A 13,668-nucleotide genomic window follows, 5' to 3' on the forward strand; every position below is an offset into this window, starting at 1 on the left:
TCTCTTCAATGCTGTAGTTAGCAGCAAAGAATCAGAAAGGATCTTGATTTCTGGTGCTTTACTTTCTAAATCCAGCTGGATCATTCCCACCGATGCATTGCTAGTCACCCCGTACTTTCCGTCCTGAGACACTCAAAACCACTACTTACAACATCTCTACGCACGGACAAATAATCTCCAAATTCAATACAACTCACTTGATGCTGGGAAGAAGGGTGGCAGCTGGAGGGGGAGGAGAAAGCCGGGGAGGAACGTCATACTCTTCACTCCCCAGGTGACCATTGGAAAAGACCTGAAAGGAAATCAAAGGGTTAGTTTAGAATTTAATTCTTGGGGGACCTTAAAACAACAGCAGCTCTTAGACAACCTATAATTGTGAAAAGAACATATAAGTTGTTTATTTAAACAAGTGAAATACAGCATTTACTTAGGAGTTAGGAGCACCCTAGTGATTATTCACCACCACCCAAAGTAGTACCAAGTTACGTGAAAAAAATGCAACATGGTTCTTAAACATACTGATAGGAAATGCTGTAATTTCTATAAATCAGATGGAGACAGCTAAATAAATGAATAGCAGAAGTCTCCAAACATGATCAGTTTTTATTGAAAAATTAGCATCTCTGTAAGGATTCAGTAAAGAAAAACCAGCACCGGTGCGATTCTTATTTCAATCCCTCCCAAATGAAACTGTTCTGAATTGTGTCTCGCTGAGATTAAAGAGAACATTTGTAAACTTCTCAACAAAACCGAACATGAGTACAATCAGAAATGCCTTTGGTTCTTTCAAGGATGAAGCTTCAGCACTACTGGTAACTAGAGACCTGGTCCGGCTTTCTAAATGCAGGCCATTTTAAATACAATTTTTAGTGTGGGAACAACACAAATCAAAACTGTTACCTTGCCTCTAAGGCACCACAGAGAGCCAGTGTCTGATTACTCAGAATTCGGAAATTTTGATTCAGGTTGCTCAGTTACATTACAGGAACTGTAACCGTCTGAACAACTGCTCTTTACCAATCCAATGACTTAAATTAAAGCAGTTTAAAAGGAAAAAAAGAGAGTAACTTTGCCAAGACATATTTACAAGAAAAAATTAAACATATTTAAAGACCTTTAAGTAATCATTAGAGTTTTATCATTAAGTTCTTTTCCAAACTCTTATTAGTTCATATTTAAAAGTTGGGGGCCAATTTGGGGCAAAAAGGATGAAATATAACTTTAATAGTCCTACATAACCCAATCAATGACCTGCCAATTTCTTCCCTGCCACTGCCCATCATAGTTCTAAAACGGTATTGAAGCTTTAGAATGCACAGTGAAAAAGCTGTATCCTTCTCTATCAACTTAAAATAAGAAAAGAAACATGTTTAAAAAATACATTTGAAATATGTCAATATTTGTATTTCAAAGCTACACAATATAAATTTTATAGCATTAGTTTCACTCGAAAGATCAGTCCTATGCTATAGCTCTGAGTTCTTTTTTTGTCTCCCCTCATTAGATTCAATACACTACAGACACACTATGACAAAAAGATATTCTTAATTTTATCTTAGGTTTCTGACTAAGGACCAAATAAGAGAACAAGACAGAGTTTTTTGAACTTTGTTGGAGAGAAGAAATTTCTATGTAGATATTAATTACTGTAAAGCTCAAGAAAACCTTTAACATAAAAAATTCCCTTTCAACCAACAAATACATGTATCAAACCACAAATGCTCATTGTGATAATGGGGCATAAAAAGTCGTCCTTATTTGGAGTCCTGTGCATGGTGCTGAAATGGATACAAAGTAACATTTCTGTAATCAAATCTCCTTGATGTTTCTGACACAAATACATTTAAAATTCATTTTGGAAAATGTAACATGGGTATTATATACAATTATTTATTTTATTATGAGCACGTATCTAATATACTTTGATACCTAATAAAATGTCAGCAGTCATAAAGTAAAAGGGAGATACAGGGATAGTAGTTTCTGTTGTATTAGTTCTACATGAGTCTCCTTCAGGATAGACTCTGATTTCTTCATTTTATAGGACATTCCTTCAATGCTTTACACAAAGTAGGGCTTGAATGAATATTGACTGCTGACTGGCTTACATTATACATGTGTGCAAACAGTAGAGGACCTAAATATGCTGGTACTAAAGTGATGTTCATATTTCTGCTCATCCAAAGTGACTGGACGACAAGATTTAATATTATTTCGTTCTGAACTCCAAGTTCCCACCTGCACCCATTTCATTAAACCTAAAATCATTTCACCTGCCATTACCTGAGGGCACGCACTAAGTCACAACTTTCTGAGCTAAAAATAAATCTTTTACGTTCTCTGGAAATCTGAAAAGCCTGTCTGCAAATAGGGAAAAACAACCTCAAATGTGCAGACTGACAGTAGCAACTGAAGCAGTGTACACTGAACTCTCAACAAAAGCAACATTTTTTCTTCTGCCTTCCTAGCTCGCTGTCCCAAATTTACCACAGTTCCACAGGGAATACTATCAACTTGAATATTCTGGTCCTACCACTCTGCTGCCAAAAAGCTTTAAAAGCTCTCATCTGTCTACCACACTAGAGATAACTTAGTGTGTGACACATTCCCTAACTGCTTTCAGTTTGCCTTGCCATAGTTTCACCCACCGAGTTTACTCTCTCTGTGTGCCCCACAGTCTGTCCTCAGCCGGCTCCCTGCCCCATCCGTATCTTCCCACCTCCCTGCTCTTCCTTCTGGTCATATCTACAAAACAACACCTGCCAACCTTTTAATGTTTATAGCCAGTGACCCTCCTGCAAAAAGCTTTCTTTATTCCTTCTTTTACCCTGCATCTCAAGTAGAATGTTTTTTCCCCCATGGGGATCCCACATTATATCTTCCAGATGCTTCTCCTATGCCTTGTCTCTTAGTTAATCGTATATGTGTCTTACCCTCGCTAGACTGTGCTTTACTCATTTTGTATTCACCACAGTACCTTGAACATCCTCAATACTCATTTAACTGAAAGAGGTTGAAGTAATAAAAATACATTAAGGGAAATTTAGACTTGTGGAAGTATAATCTGAGATACCATATAATGTATTATAAACTCTAGGTTGTCCAAGATTAGTATTTTTCTACATGCCTCAAGATAGCATTTTATCCAAATTTTAAGTTGGAAATGTTTTCTTGTGATTCAATGGTGTCTAGAAATTAAGGTTAAAGCATTTTGGGACCCTTGAGATGCAGGGAAAACAAATACTATTGTGATAATCTTAGCACAATCAAGAAAAACCTTTTTCATGTACAAAATCCCGAACACAACCCCTTTTCCTCATCCCGCACGTGTGAAGCCACACGTGCACCATACTAAAAATATCGCTGTTAATTTATCCTTCGACAACATTAGATTCGAAATGAAACCAGTGTACACAGAGGGCTTATTTTCTGAAAGAGAGCCCCTGGAATTCACAGATAAGTTTAAGGTCATTCATCTAAACATGTGCCTCTCCACCGAAAGAGCAAAAGCCACAATCTCAAAAAGTGGACTCATTTGATGTATTTATCTGGCAACATCTTCAACAGATTATTGTATGCAGGGTTATTTTAGAACAATGTCTCCAGAAGTAACATGACACGTCAGAGATAGGTTTTATCACATAAGAAACAGCAGCATTCTTAATCTTTCAAGAGGAACAAATACAGTTGGACACAGTGTTAGTATCTAGATATAAGGAGATACATTTCAAGTTTCCAATGATATCTGCAAACACTTTAGCGTAAATATTTTCACCTCAGATAATTAAAACAAACAAATCAACAATAACAATATCTAGCCAATAAAATATTTATTAAGGGAACAGGTCAACAATCTGGCTAGAATTTCAGAGAAGGGAAACAGTCCTATAGGAAAGAAATCTATTACCAATAAAATAAAACAAGATAAATAAACCTAATAACTGTTAGCTTGCAGGTTTGTATTGAAAGTAAAGTATTACCTTAGCTAATCTGATTATGCTAGGTGGGAGGGGGAAGAGAAAAGGGAGTAAATGAAAGTCACAGAAAATTCTTACACTTTATTTTAACTATGACTTTGAGGGCTTTTTTCGCAAATGGAGAAATTAGAATTTAATTTACTCTTGTTTCCCTTACAATTTATCCAGTGAAGATGCAAATAAAAAGGCCAAATGGTTCTAACGAATGATGGGAAGTGGCACCCTGACGGAGTACATGAGGTGAAGGGGAGAAGGTCGTCACTCCACTTACACGATGTCTAGTTTCATGAATTCCCCTTGTGGTATTCCAGATGTGCCTGCAGCACTCACCTAAGCTTTCTTATCTTTAAAATGGGAAGATGATATTTAACTTGAGGTGTTTAATGAGAACACAACTAAACAACAGTTGTTACTATGTGACACAAAAATGTATTTGCTTACATTTGGAGAGACTGATGGGTTATATGAAGCTAATACATCAGCCTCCAAATATCTAAGTCCCCATACCCTTTATTCCCATGATAAAAAATTTTAAAACCTGCACACTAGGTATGGAGGGTGAGAATACCCTGTAACATTTACCATCTTCATTAATATGACTCTTTTTAAATCATTTCCTCTTCCTCTTCTCCCCTCTCCTTTGTCAAACCCCCTTACTGTGAATATAGGATCTACCTATAGAAAATTATTACTTTTCTAAAAGAGTAAAAAATCCTATTTTAAACAAGAAAATGACATTTTACCTTTGGCTGAAGGCTAGCGTTGGAAAAATACATGAAAAAGACTGCCCGTACTCCTTGTCGATCACAGATGTCGTCACCTACAAGCCTCTCCTGCCCCTCGCCCACCTCCAACCCCAGCATGAATATACCCTTCTCTCCACTATCATCAGCTTAAGAACTGGAATAACCGGGCAACCCAGTGACTGAGCGCTTGCCAAGTGTCCGTCGGTAGCTGTGCTCAATAAAAGGAGAGAGGCAGGGCTCAAAGAGATGACAGATGATGATTTTGGTTTTTAAATTTTTAAAAATGGACAACTATTTTGAACGAAAATGTCAACTGTGCCAACTTACTCTGAAACTCTATGTCCAGCTGTTATTCCTGGTTTTACTCCAGAATCAAGGGTTTTGGGAATTTAGATGTTTGAAGGGTAACTATTCTAGAAACTATCCATATTCCATTTCATAAAGCAAGGGAAGTAAGTGGAGTTGGGAGCAAAGAGGTAGTAAGTTGCTAGCATCCACAAAGCTTCCATTTACATCACATGTAGATGACCCCGGAGAAAACCTTTACAGACCTTCATACTGATAACAGATAAAAGACCAAAGGTACCCAGATGAGTCACTAGCAAAGAGCTATGGCAAACCACCACGACTCCCCCGCTCTGCTCCGAACGCATGCTACCCAGGCTACTGCTATCACTCCTGACCCACCTTCCCACGTGTGGCATGTATGTACACACGCGTGCACACACACCGAGTACCTGTCACAGCTCACACGTCTTTGTTTATTAACTCACCAACTACAAACCATTATTTTGAAGGAACAAAGTCCTCCCCTACAACAATAGCTTAAGGTCAGAAGAGACAGGCACACTTTAATATCACAGTCTTCAAAAGAGGTAAAGCGCCTCCTTCAGCTGACGGAAGATGGCGATGGCTGATCTGAGTCAAAATTATCATGGAAGCAAATACTGGAAAACCTTACAGGACAGCTCTGCCCAGGGTCTGCCAGGAGTTCTAATCACAGTGATTTCTAGCTGCTGCCTCCTTGGTTCCCTGGATGCTTCAATTCCTTCCTGTACATATAAAGGACAGTGATGATACCCTTTTTGCTAGAACTCAACATGTGTGTGTCTCTTCCAGTTTTATGGAGAAAGAGTTTGCTTTGTTAACAATGAGCTGGACTTGGTGTTTTTATGTATGACAAGTTCATTTTTACCTGGCTGCCTAACATGTCCTGTCCCAGGCAACAATTCCAATGATTGACTGATGATATACTATAATTATACAGCTTTTTTTTTTTCAAACTAGAAAGAACTAGAAGTTAAAAAAAAAGCAGTGCTGATTCTGCCACAGTCAACTAATTAATAAGAAAAAAATTGGGGCAGATGAAATAAGGGAAGGTGAAATAAATCTCTGGCAAATTGTGTGGTGTCTTCATATTAAAATTAAGTCATTACTTAGGACTTTCTTCCTGACTTCTTTTAAGTTCAAGTTTTAATGAGCTTCCGATTATTTATAACTTGGAGGTAATTAAAGAGCTGCAGGGAAGCACCACACCAGGCAAGGAAGCACTGCCCGACCTTCTACGCTGCCTCCTATCAGGAGACTAGCAGCCTGTTTAGCTTCTGCTTTGCATATTTCTTACCTTGGCTCCTTCTGAAGGCAAATCATGGCGTCTGTGTTTCCGCAAAAGCACAGGGTCAGAGCCCATTCTGCTGTGCCTTCCGTTCACACTTGAACTCGCTGTGATTCCAGGCTTGGGAGAGCCGTCCCCTAGGGGTCGACATCCCACCGACTGATTTGTCCCAAACACATCCCGAGGGCACCAGGCTTCAAGAGGCATCGGCTGGTCTCTGGAAGGCACACTTTCCACATGATGGAAGTGACGGCTCAGTCTGTTGTCAGGTGGGATTGGGGGCGGTCTCTCAGGGGGAGGGGGAGGGGGGTCTCTTAAGGGAGGAGGTGGTGCTGGGAGTGGTTTATCTTGTTTTCTCACCATGCAAGGAGAAGACTAAAGAGACATAGGAGGGAAAAAAAAATTAAAAGGCATTCCAGGCACTGAAATGACTTCCAGATTGGTGTATCACTGCCTTTGTTTTCTAAGCCATAATAGAGCTTTATTAGATTCCTATGCCAAGTTTTAATGAGCTTCCTTTATCACCAATTAATGAAAATTTTAAAAATTAATGAAAAACTCCAATATATCTCATTAGGATTTCTTTGTAGAAAAAGAACATATAAACTCAAATGTTAGGATTATAAAGACTTTAGGAAAAAGTAGATCAAAATCATACGGTGATTTTCACTGGTTGACATCAAAACAATAATGAGTCATCATATTTCCATGTTTCTATGATTTAAGAGAGTCAGCAGAAACCATCAAAGCTGTTGTTTTACTTTTTTAAAGATCAACTTGATTTGTAATATCTCTGGAAAGTGCTCACCACTGCAAGACAGAGCAACTGACAAGGGCCAAATGTGCTCGGTTTCTGTGTTTCACCAGTTATTACCAGAGCAGTGAACAATCACAAATGATAGAGCAACAGTATTTATAGACCTTACTTGAATTTTATGGATTCTTAAAAATTAGTCTGATTCTTATGTGAAAATATGAAGGTATGAGTTCCTGAATTGCATCTATGTGACTTTCACAGGTTCTATTTTTATTTACATAGTTCATCTGATCAATGATTTGCGCTTTTGTTGTTAGAAAATATTAAAGAAAAAAGGAACGTGTTGTCTGTTTACATAATTCTGACTAAATAACATCCTAAAAAGTCTTAACATGATCCTAAAACCAAGTTTTAACTATGATGGGGAAAAGGCCAATATAACTAAAATACTGTGCTTCCAACAAGCTGTAGACCATAAAGCATTATTACCAAATGGGATTAATGTTTAAAACCTTATATTTACAGTCCTTATAATATCTGGAAAAAATCCGCACAGAATTAAACTATGAGTTTAGATTTACAGATAGAATTATGTCTTTAATACTAAACAGTAATGTAATTACTTTGCAAATACTGAAACTCTTTGTAATTAATTCCTTCAGGTATAAAAAGCACATACAATTCCCTCTTCTGAGTCACCTTGAAACATGGGTGACAATCCATCAAATCTTAAGCCCTTATGCAAATATGCTCCTATAACATTTTTCTTGTCGTGACACTATGAAAATGAGTGTAAAATATTATCTAATGAGAGCATGCAATTTATTTTAATACATACAATGACCTTTTAAATCCATTTTACAGAGTGACTATACCTGCTTTACTGTTTATTTTAGCAGATTTGGGGGCTGTTATACACATGTGCTTGCTCTGAACAATTATGTAACTTTTACAGTAACAAAGTGAGGAATATGAGAGTAGATCTCCATAAACAAAATGAGAGACCCGTCAAAGTTGTTCATAAACAAGAGCACAAGAAATATGAGTGATGGAATCTTAAAAACCCGAGCAATCAATAATCATCACATAAAACTAGTCTCTGGGCTCCTGATAAAGCTGATTTACCTTTGGTGAACCCGTTGGGCTGCCACAGGGAGACCGAACTATGCCTTTCTGAATGAGATCCAGGCGAGGCGGCACTGGTGGCAGGCTGAGGTGTGGGATCTGGAGAGGGTCTGGATGTGGCTTTCTTCTCTGCGCGAGGGGAGAGGAGCCTGGTGATGTGACGGGGGAGTTCTGCCTGTCAGTGCACTAGAGCATAAAAGGAGAACGATGCTATTTATTTGATGGGTAAAGTGTATACCTTTCAGTTCTTGAGACATGTGGTTGTGAGAATGAATCCACTGAACATCTGTTAAAATAAACTCACTCAGTTTACTCTGATTAATAGATGGAAAGCGCTCGCACTGTCCCTCAAGGGCAGTATTATGTAAAGAGTAAGTGGATTCGGTTCTCCTGCGTATTGCAGGAAGGGTCTAGGAAAAGAACAGCAGAAGTGTAGCTTAAAAATAATCAAATGCAGGCATTCTTCTAGAAACTTGTCTTTGTTTTATGAGGAAACCAGAAACACGCAATGCAATAATGCACATTGTTCTTGATTATTTGTATTCTAGTTTTCCTAGGTCTCTGGTTTATGGTACATTCTAGAACTTAGAAGTCATTTCGTTCCATATAAAATATGTACCTGGTGCATAATCTGCTTTTCAGCAAACCAATTAAATCAGACAGGGTTTAAAAAAATTGGTGTATTTAACATAAACAGCTTTACACTCAAATACTTTTCCCCAAGCCTTCACATGGAAAAGAAATTCTCAAGTTAAATGTTCTTTAAAAGCAATTAAATCTGGGAACGTTTGCACTTCTAAAAACCTGATCTATTTCTATGCTGTTACAGGGAGTCCATGTTTTCTGGTAAATAAAACAGCATCAAAAAACCATTAACAAGTACCTTGATCTCTATGTAGGTAATCCTTTCTACTTTTTGAAGTTTTTTGGGTTTTTTGTTTGTTTTTTTTTAGTGTGACAAAACCTGATTCCTAATTGATATAAAAGCTATCCTAATTATAGTCAGATAGTCTCACTAGGACAGACAATATTCTGTTCTGAAATATCAGGCAGTTTCCTTTTCAAGGCTAAGTTCCCAGCTCTTTGGAGAATTTTTATACCTACACTAATCTAGCATGTTTTGATATTCATCTGTTTCCTAATTGCTAGTATTTATAAAGAGTTTTAAACTTATTTTTAAGTCATTTTCCCCCTAACAATACTCACTTTTACAAGAGTAGTCAGTGTCAACTGACAGTTTAATTTCTACCTTAGCAACAGTGAGAAAGATTCAGCCTTTCTGTCCTTCACTGAAAGTTTGTCTTCATGTCCACTTAGTTACATCATGTGTGGTTTTTTCCTGATTTCCTAAAATTGGAGTTTGATGGTTTTCTGGTAATTAGAATGGAGTTACAGGTTTTTGAAAGTAAGACCATGTTGGTAAAATAACACTGGATCCACATCACATCAAGGGTCCACGCTATCAATGATGCATCACTGGTGATCCTGACCTTGACTAACTGGCTGACATACTGACTGTGAAGGTTTCTACCTTGTGAAGGGACTTACTTTTCCTCCCCCTTCCCTTAATGGACTCCTTGTAAGGAAGTTATTATGTGCAGCCCACACTAAAAGAGTGGGGACTTACGCTCCCCCCTTGTAAAGGCTTTTTAAAAATAAATCTGAGTGGCTAAGCAGAAGTTTCCAGATCATACCTCATGTATACCTGAATATTGTCATGACTTTGCTGAACTGTCAATTCTTTGTCTGTCTCAATAGGTGCCAAATAACTTAAAGTAGATCAGTAAATTTAGATACACTTTTACACGTAAATTTTAAGAAACTTTTCATTAATTTCCCGATTCTTTTTTATATCTCTTACCTTGTGATAAGGCAAAAAAAAATTCAATTGTTACTCAGAAGAAGGAGAAAAAGCAGAAACTATAGGCAGAAGCTGATTTTAATGCAGCCAGTCATTCTTGATAAAATGACAGTTTTACCCCAAAAGTCATGGAGCCTCACATGGTCATGAATTTGAACCTTATGGAGTAAAACCGACACCCAAATGATCACAGACAGAACAGAAAAAAAAAAAAAATCCTGGTGTCAAACTACATGCATCACACTATTACAGCAATTCAGTGAGGGGACGTCACAGGACACCTAACTCTCCATAATTCCCATTAGGGATAATTACATTCTCTGAGAACAAGCGAAACTGTTACCTGATGAAAAAATGCTTTGATGACCTGGTTATTATCCTTTACAAAAAAAGATACAAGAAGCAAAGCTATCCACACAATTCCTACCCTAAATAATTTTTACATATAGGTACAGAGAATACACAGCAGTTCATGCTTTCAGTTACTTGTGGAGAAGTTTTTCAGTGCTAGGTGCATACAATGCAAAGACTGCTGAATGAGACTTGTGCTCCTCCAAGCACTTCTCACCCACAGCTGTCTCTCTGCTTCCCTAATTACCTGGAATAGGAAAGAGAATTCTGACAGAGCAAACAGACCACCGCTGCCCTGAGAATTTGACCTCTGCTTTAATTATCAACAGTCAAGCAGTTACCAAATTCCGAGTATATTTAAATAATGAGATGGACTTGATTTGAAATGGGTGAGTTGTTAAGATACTGAAAGGGTATACTGAAAATCCTCAGGACAGACATCCAAACCACTGTGCGTGGTGCAGCAATAACCTTGAACTTCAAGACCAGCACGCTCTGAAGTTCTGTGAAGGTCATCTGAAGCAGACCTTGCTTAGAACAATTCACACTATACTCTCAAGATGATTTTACAGTGTCCTCCTGAAAATCTAACTCATTCTGAAGCATCACAGTATCTGTAAACTGGCTTAGAAGAATTTTATGGAGGACATATTAGTATGTGAAGAAACAAAAAGTGTTTTATCTTTATTGACTATGTGGTCTAACTGTTTCATTTTCCAGAGCTCTCCTAAATTATAGTAAAATTCTCATGTAAAAGTAGATAATTTAATAGTGCCCTTTAGATAATAATGCATTATTCTTTGCTGAAGCATTTTTGCCATCTCTATGAACAATTCTGCAACAATGGTATTGAAATTCTGCATTAACTTTTTAATTTTTTAAATTGAAGTAGTCAGTTTACAATGTTGTGTCAATTTCCAGTGTACAGCACAATACTTCAGTCACATAGGAACATACATACATCTGTTCTCATATTCTTCTTCACCAGAGGTTACAAGATATTGAATATGGTTTCCTGTGCTATACAGTATGAACTTGCTGTTTATCTATTTCATATAAAGTAGTTAGTATCTGCAATCACAAACTCCCAATTTATCCCTTCCCACACCACTTCTCTGGTAACCACTTCTCTGTTTTCTATGTCTGTGAGTCTGATCTGTTCTGTAAGTAAGTTCACTACTTGTCTTTTTTTTTTTTTTTAATTCCACATATAATGTGGCATTTTAAAAAATATTTATTTTATTTTAATTTAATTTATTTTTTGAAGGGAGTAATTACGTTTGTTTACTTGTTTTTCTAATGGAGGTACTGGGGATTGAACCCAGGACCTGATGCATGCTAAGCATGCACTCTACGGCTGAGCTATACCCTCCCCTTCTCAAACTGCATTTTTCTTTCTCTTTCTGGCTTACTTCACTTAGAATGGCAATGTCCAGGTTCAACCATGTTGCTACAAATGGCATTATTTTATTATTTTTTATGGCTGAGTAATATTCCACTGTGTGTGTGTGTGTGTGTGTGTGTGTGTGTGTGTGTGTGTGTGTGTGTGTGTGTGTGTGTGTATGCTTTATCTAATCATCTGTTGATGGACATTTAGGCTGTTTCTATATCTTGGCTATTGTATATAGTGCTGCTATGAACACTGGGGTGCAAGAACCTTTTTGAACTAAAGTTTTCTCTGGATATATTCCAGGAGTGGGATTGCTGTATAATATGGTAAGTTTATTTTTAGTGCATTAACTTTTAATGCTGGTGAAATTTAAATGCTAAGCATGAACCTGTGTAAACATTTTTAGTAGATGGTCACATGAAAGGTTACTTTTAATTTATGTAAGTAATTACCAATTATATTTTCCTTCCCTTCCTATTTGAAAGTCTAAGGAGGAAAGAAGCCTAACACAAGGCCTCATGCATGTTATGCTCTTTGTCTCACCATCCATCACATTCCTCTGTTTACCCCTCAACTGATCCGAATGAGCTCTTTATATGATCACATAGTTACCCTCTTTCTGTTTCAGCTGTGGTAAATATTTTTTTCCCAGTTTGTTTTCTTTTTTTTTTTTCATGGCAGAGATTTTTACCTCTGCTTTTCTGGTTCTACTCTCCTAATGAATAAATAAAATCTAATTAGCACAATAAAAAGTATATTAATCAAGGCATTCTTAAAATGATCACACCTTTGTTGCCACTGCCTTAAATGAAATCCTTTCTTTGTCACTCCTTCATCTCTATCTGTCCACTCTTATCAGGTGAGAATAAGAAAAAGGAAAGCTAAGAAAAAATTAACTAGTGAAGTACAGGGAGGAGGATGTGGACACAGTACTAACTGTGCAGAATTTATTGCAAAACATAAAGAAAATCATTTATGGAATCATCCTTTCAAGTTACAGGATAGATGATCTAACTAATTCCAATCCTTCATCTTGATTTTAGGTAATTCTCACTTTTTTTCCCTAGTACTATACTTGCTTTCAGAACTTCAGAATAAATGATCTTTGTTCATTTCAGCTCCTTTCAAAATACACAAGCTGGGTGCCGTGATTCCCGCCTGCATTATCATCACACCCGCCTATCTAACTAACAATTTCTCTTGAGTTCTTTAATCCTGGTAGTTGATGAGCACATCTAACCGACTGGAATCCGGGTCTCTAGAAATTTAAAGACCACAGTCAATTCTTTTATGTCTACATTCTCATCAATTTTTCCCAACCCTTTGCTTCTTGAAATGAATAAATGCCATCCTTTCCCTCTCTGACAAAATTTACAGAATTCTTCAGCACCTAGAATAGGATGCTAATGACTATCACAAGGAATAGAGAAATCCGGAGTGCAATTTAAACAGAAAATCCTTAGAGAAAAGGACCAAGTAGTTAAAAGTCCATCTCAGCATGCTTAGCAATTACCAATAATATTCGGGGACTCATTCTATTTTAGTCACTCTTCACTTTATCCACACCTTTTAAAGAGTGATTTCATAAAAGCTTTAATAAGATCCATTATTATGGAAATGGCAAAACATTTGGTGAGAAACTTCAAACCTAGCTAGGCTGTTATTAAAAACAGGACAAGAGAAAACCTCTCCAATTACTAATATGATGAGAGTTCTGACAATCCCAGAGATAATCAGAGTCATTTTTATAATATTTCTAAGAAGATTTTCACTTAATGAATTTTCCTATCTGAACAAGGTAGATACACGTATTATTAAGGATGATTAAAAGGACAACATTTTTCTC

General features: G+C 37.1%; 1 protein-coding gene across 8 annotated transcripts in view; it reads right to left on the reverse strand.

Moving 5' to 3' along the window:
• CBLB (Cbl proto-oncogene B) overlaps positions 1-13,668 on the reverse strand; it is a 259,796-nt gene that overhangs the window by 37,154 nt on the left and 208,974 nt on the right. For all 8 annotated transcript variants that reach the window (XR_012506666.1, XM_074362754.1, XM_074362784.1 and 5 more), the window contains 3 exons: positions 8,221-8,406; positions 6,348-6,713; positions 198-292 (listed from right to left, as the gene is read on the reverse strand). Coding sequence is in view for 7 of the 8 variants with exons in the window: in XM_074362754.1 (XP_074218855.1) it covers positions 198-292; positions 6,348-6,713; positions 8,221-8,406 (647 nt within the window). In the remaining variant the exon portion in view is untranslated. The remainder of the gene's footprint in view (positions 1-197; positions 293-6,347; positions 6,714-8,220; positions 8,407-13,668) is intronic.

The sequence above is a fragment of the Camelus bactrianus genome, chromosome 1, assembly GCF_048773025.1.
Source record: "Camelus bactrianus isolate YW-2024 breed Bactrian camel chromosome 1, ASM4877302v1, whole genome shotgun sequence".
NCBI lineage: Eukaryota > Metazoa > Chordata > Mammalia > Artiodactyla > Camelidae > Camelus > Camelus bactrianus.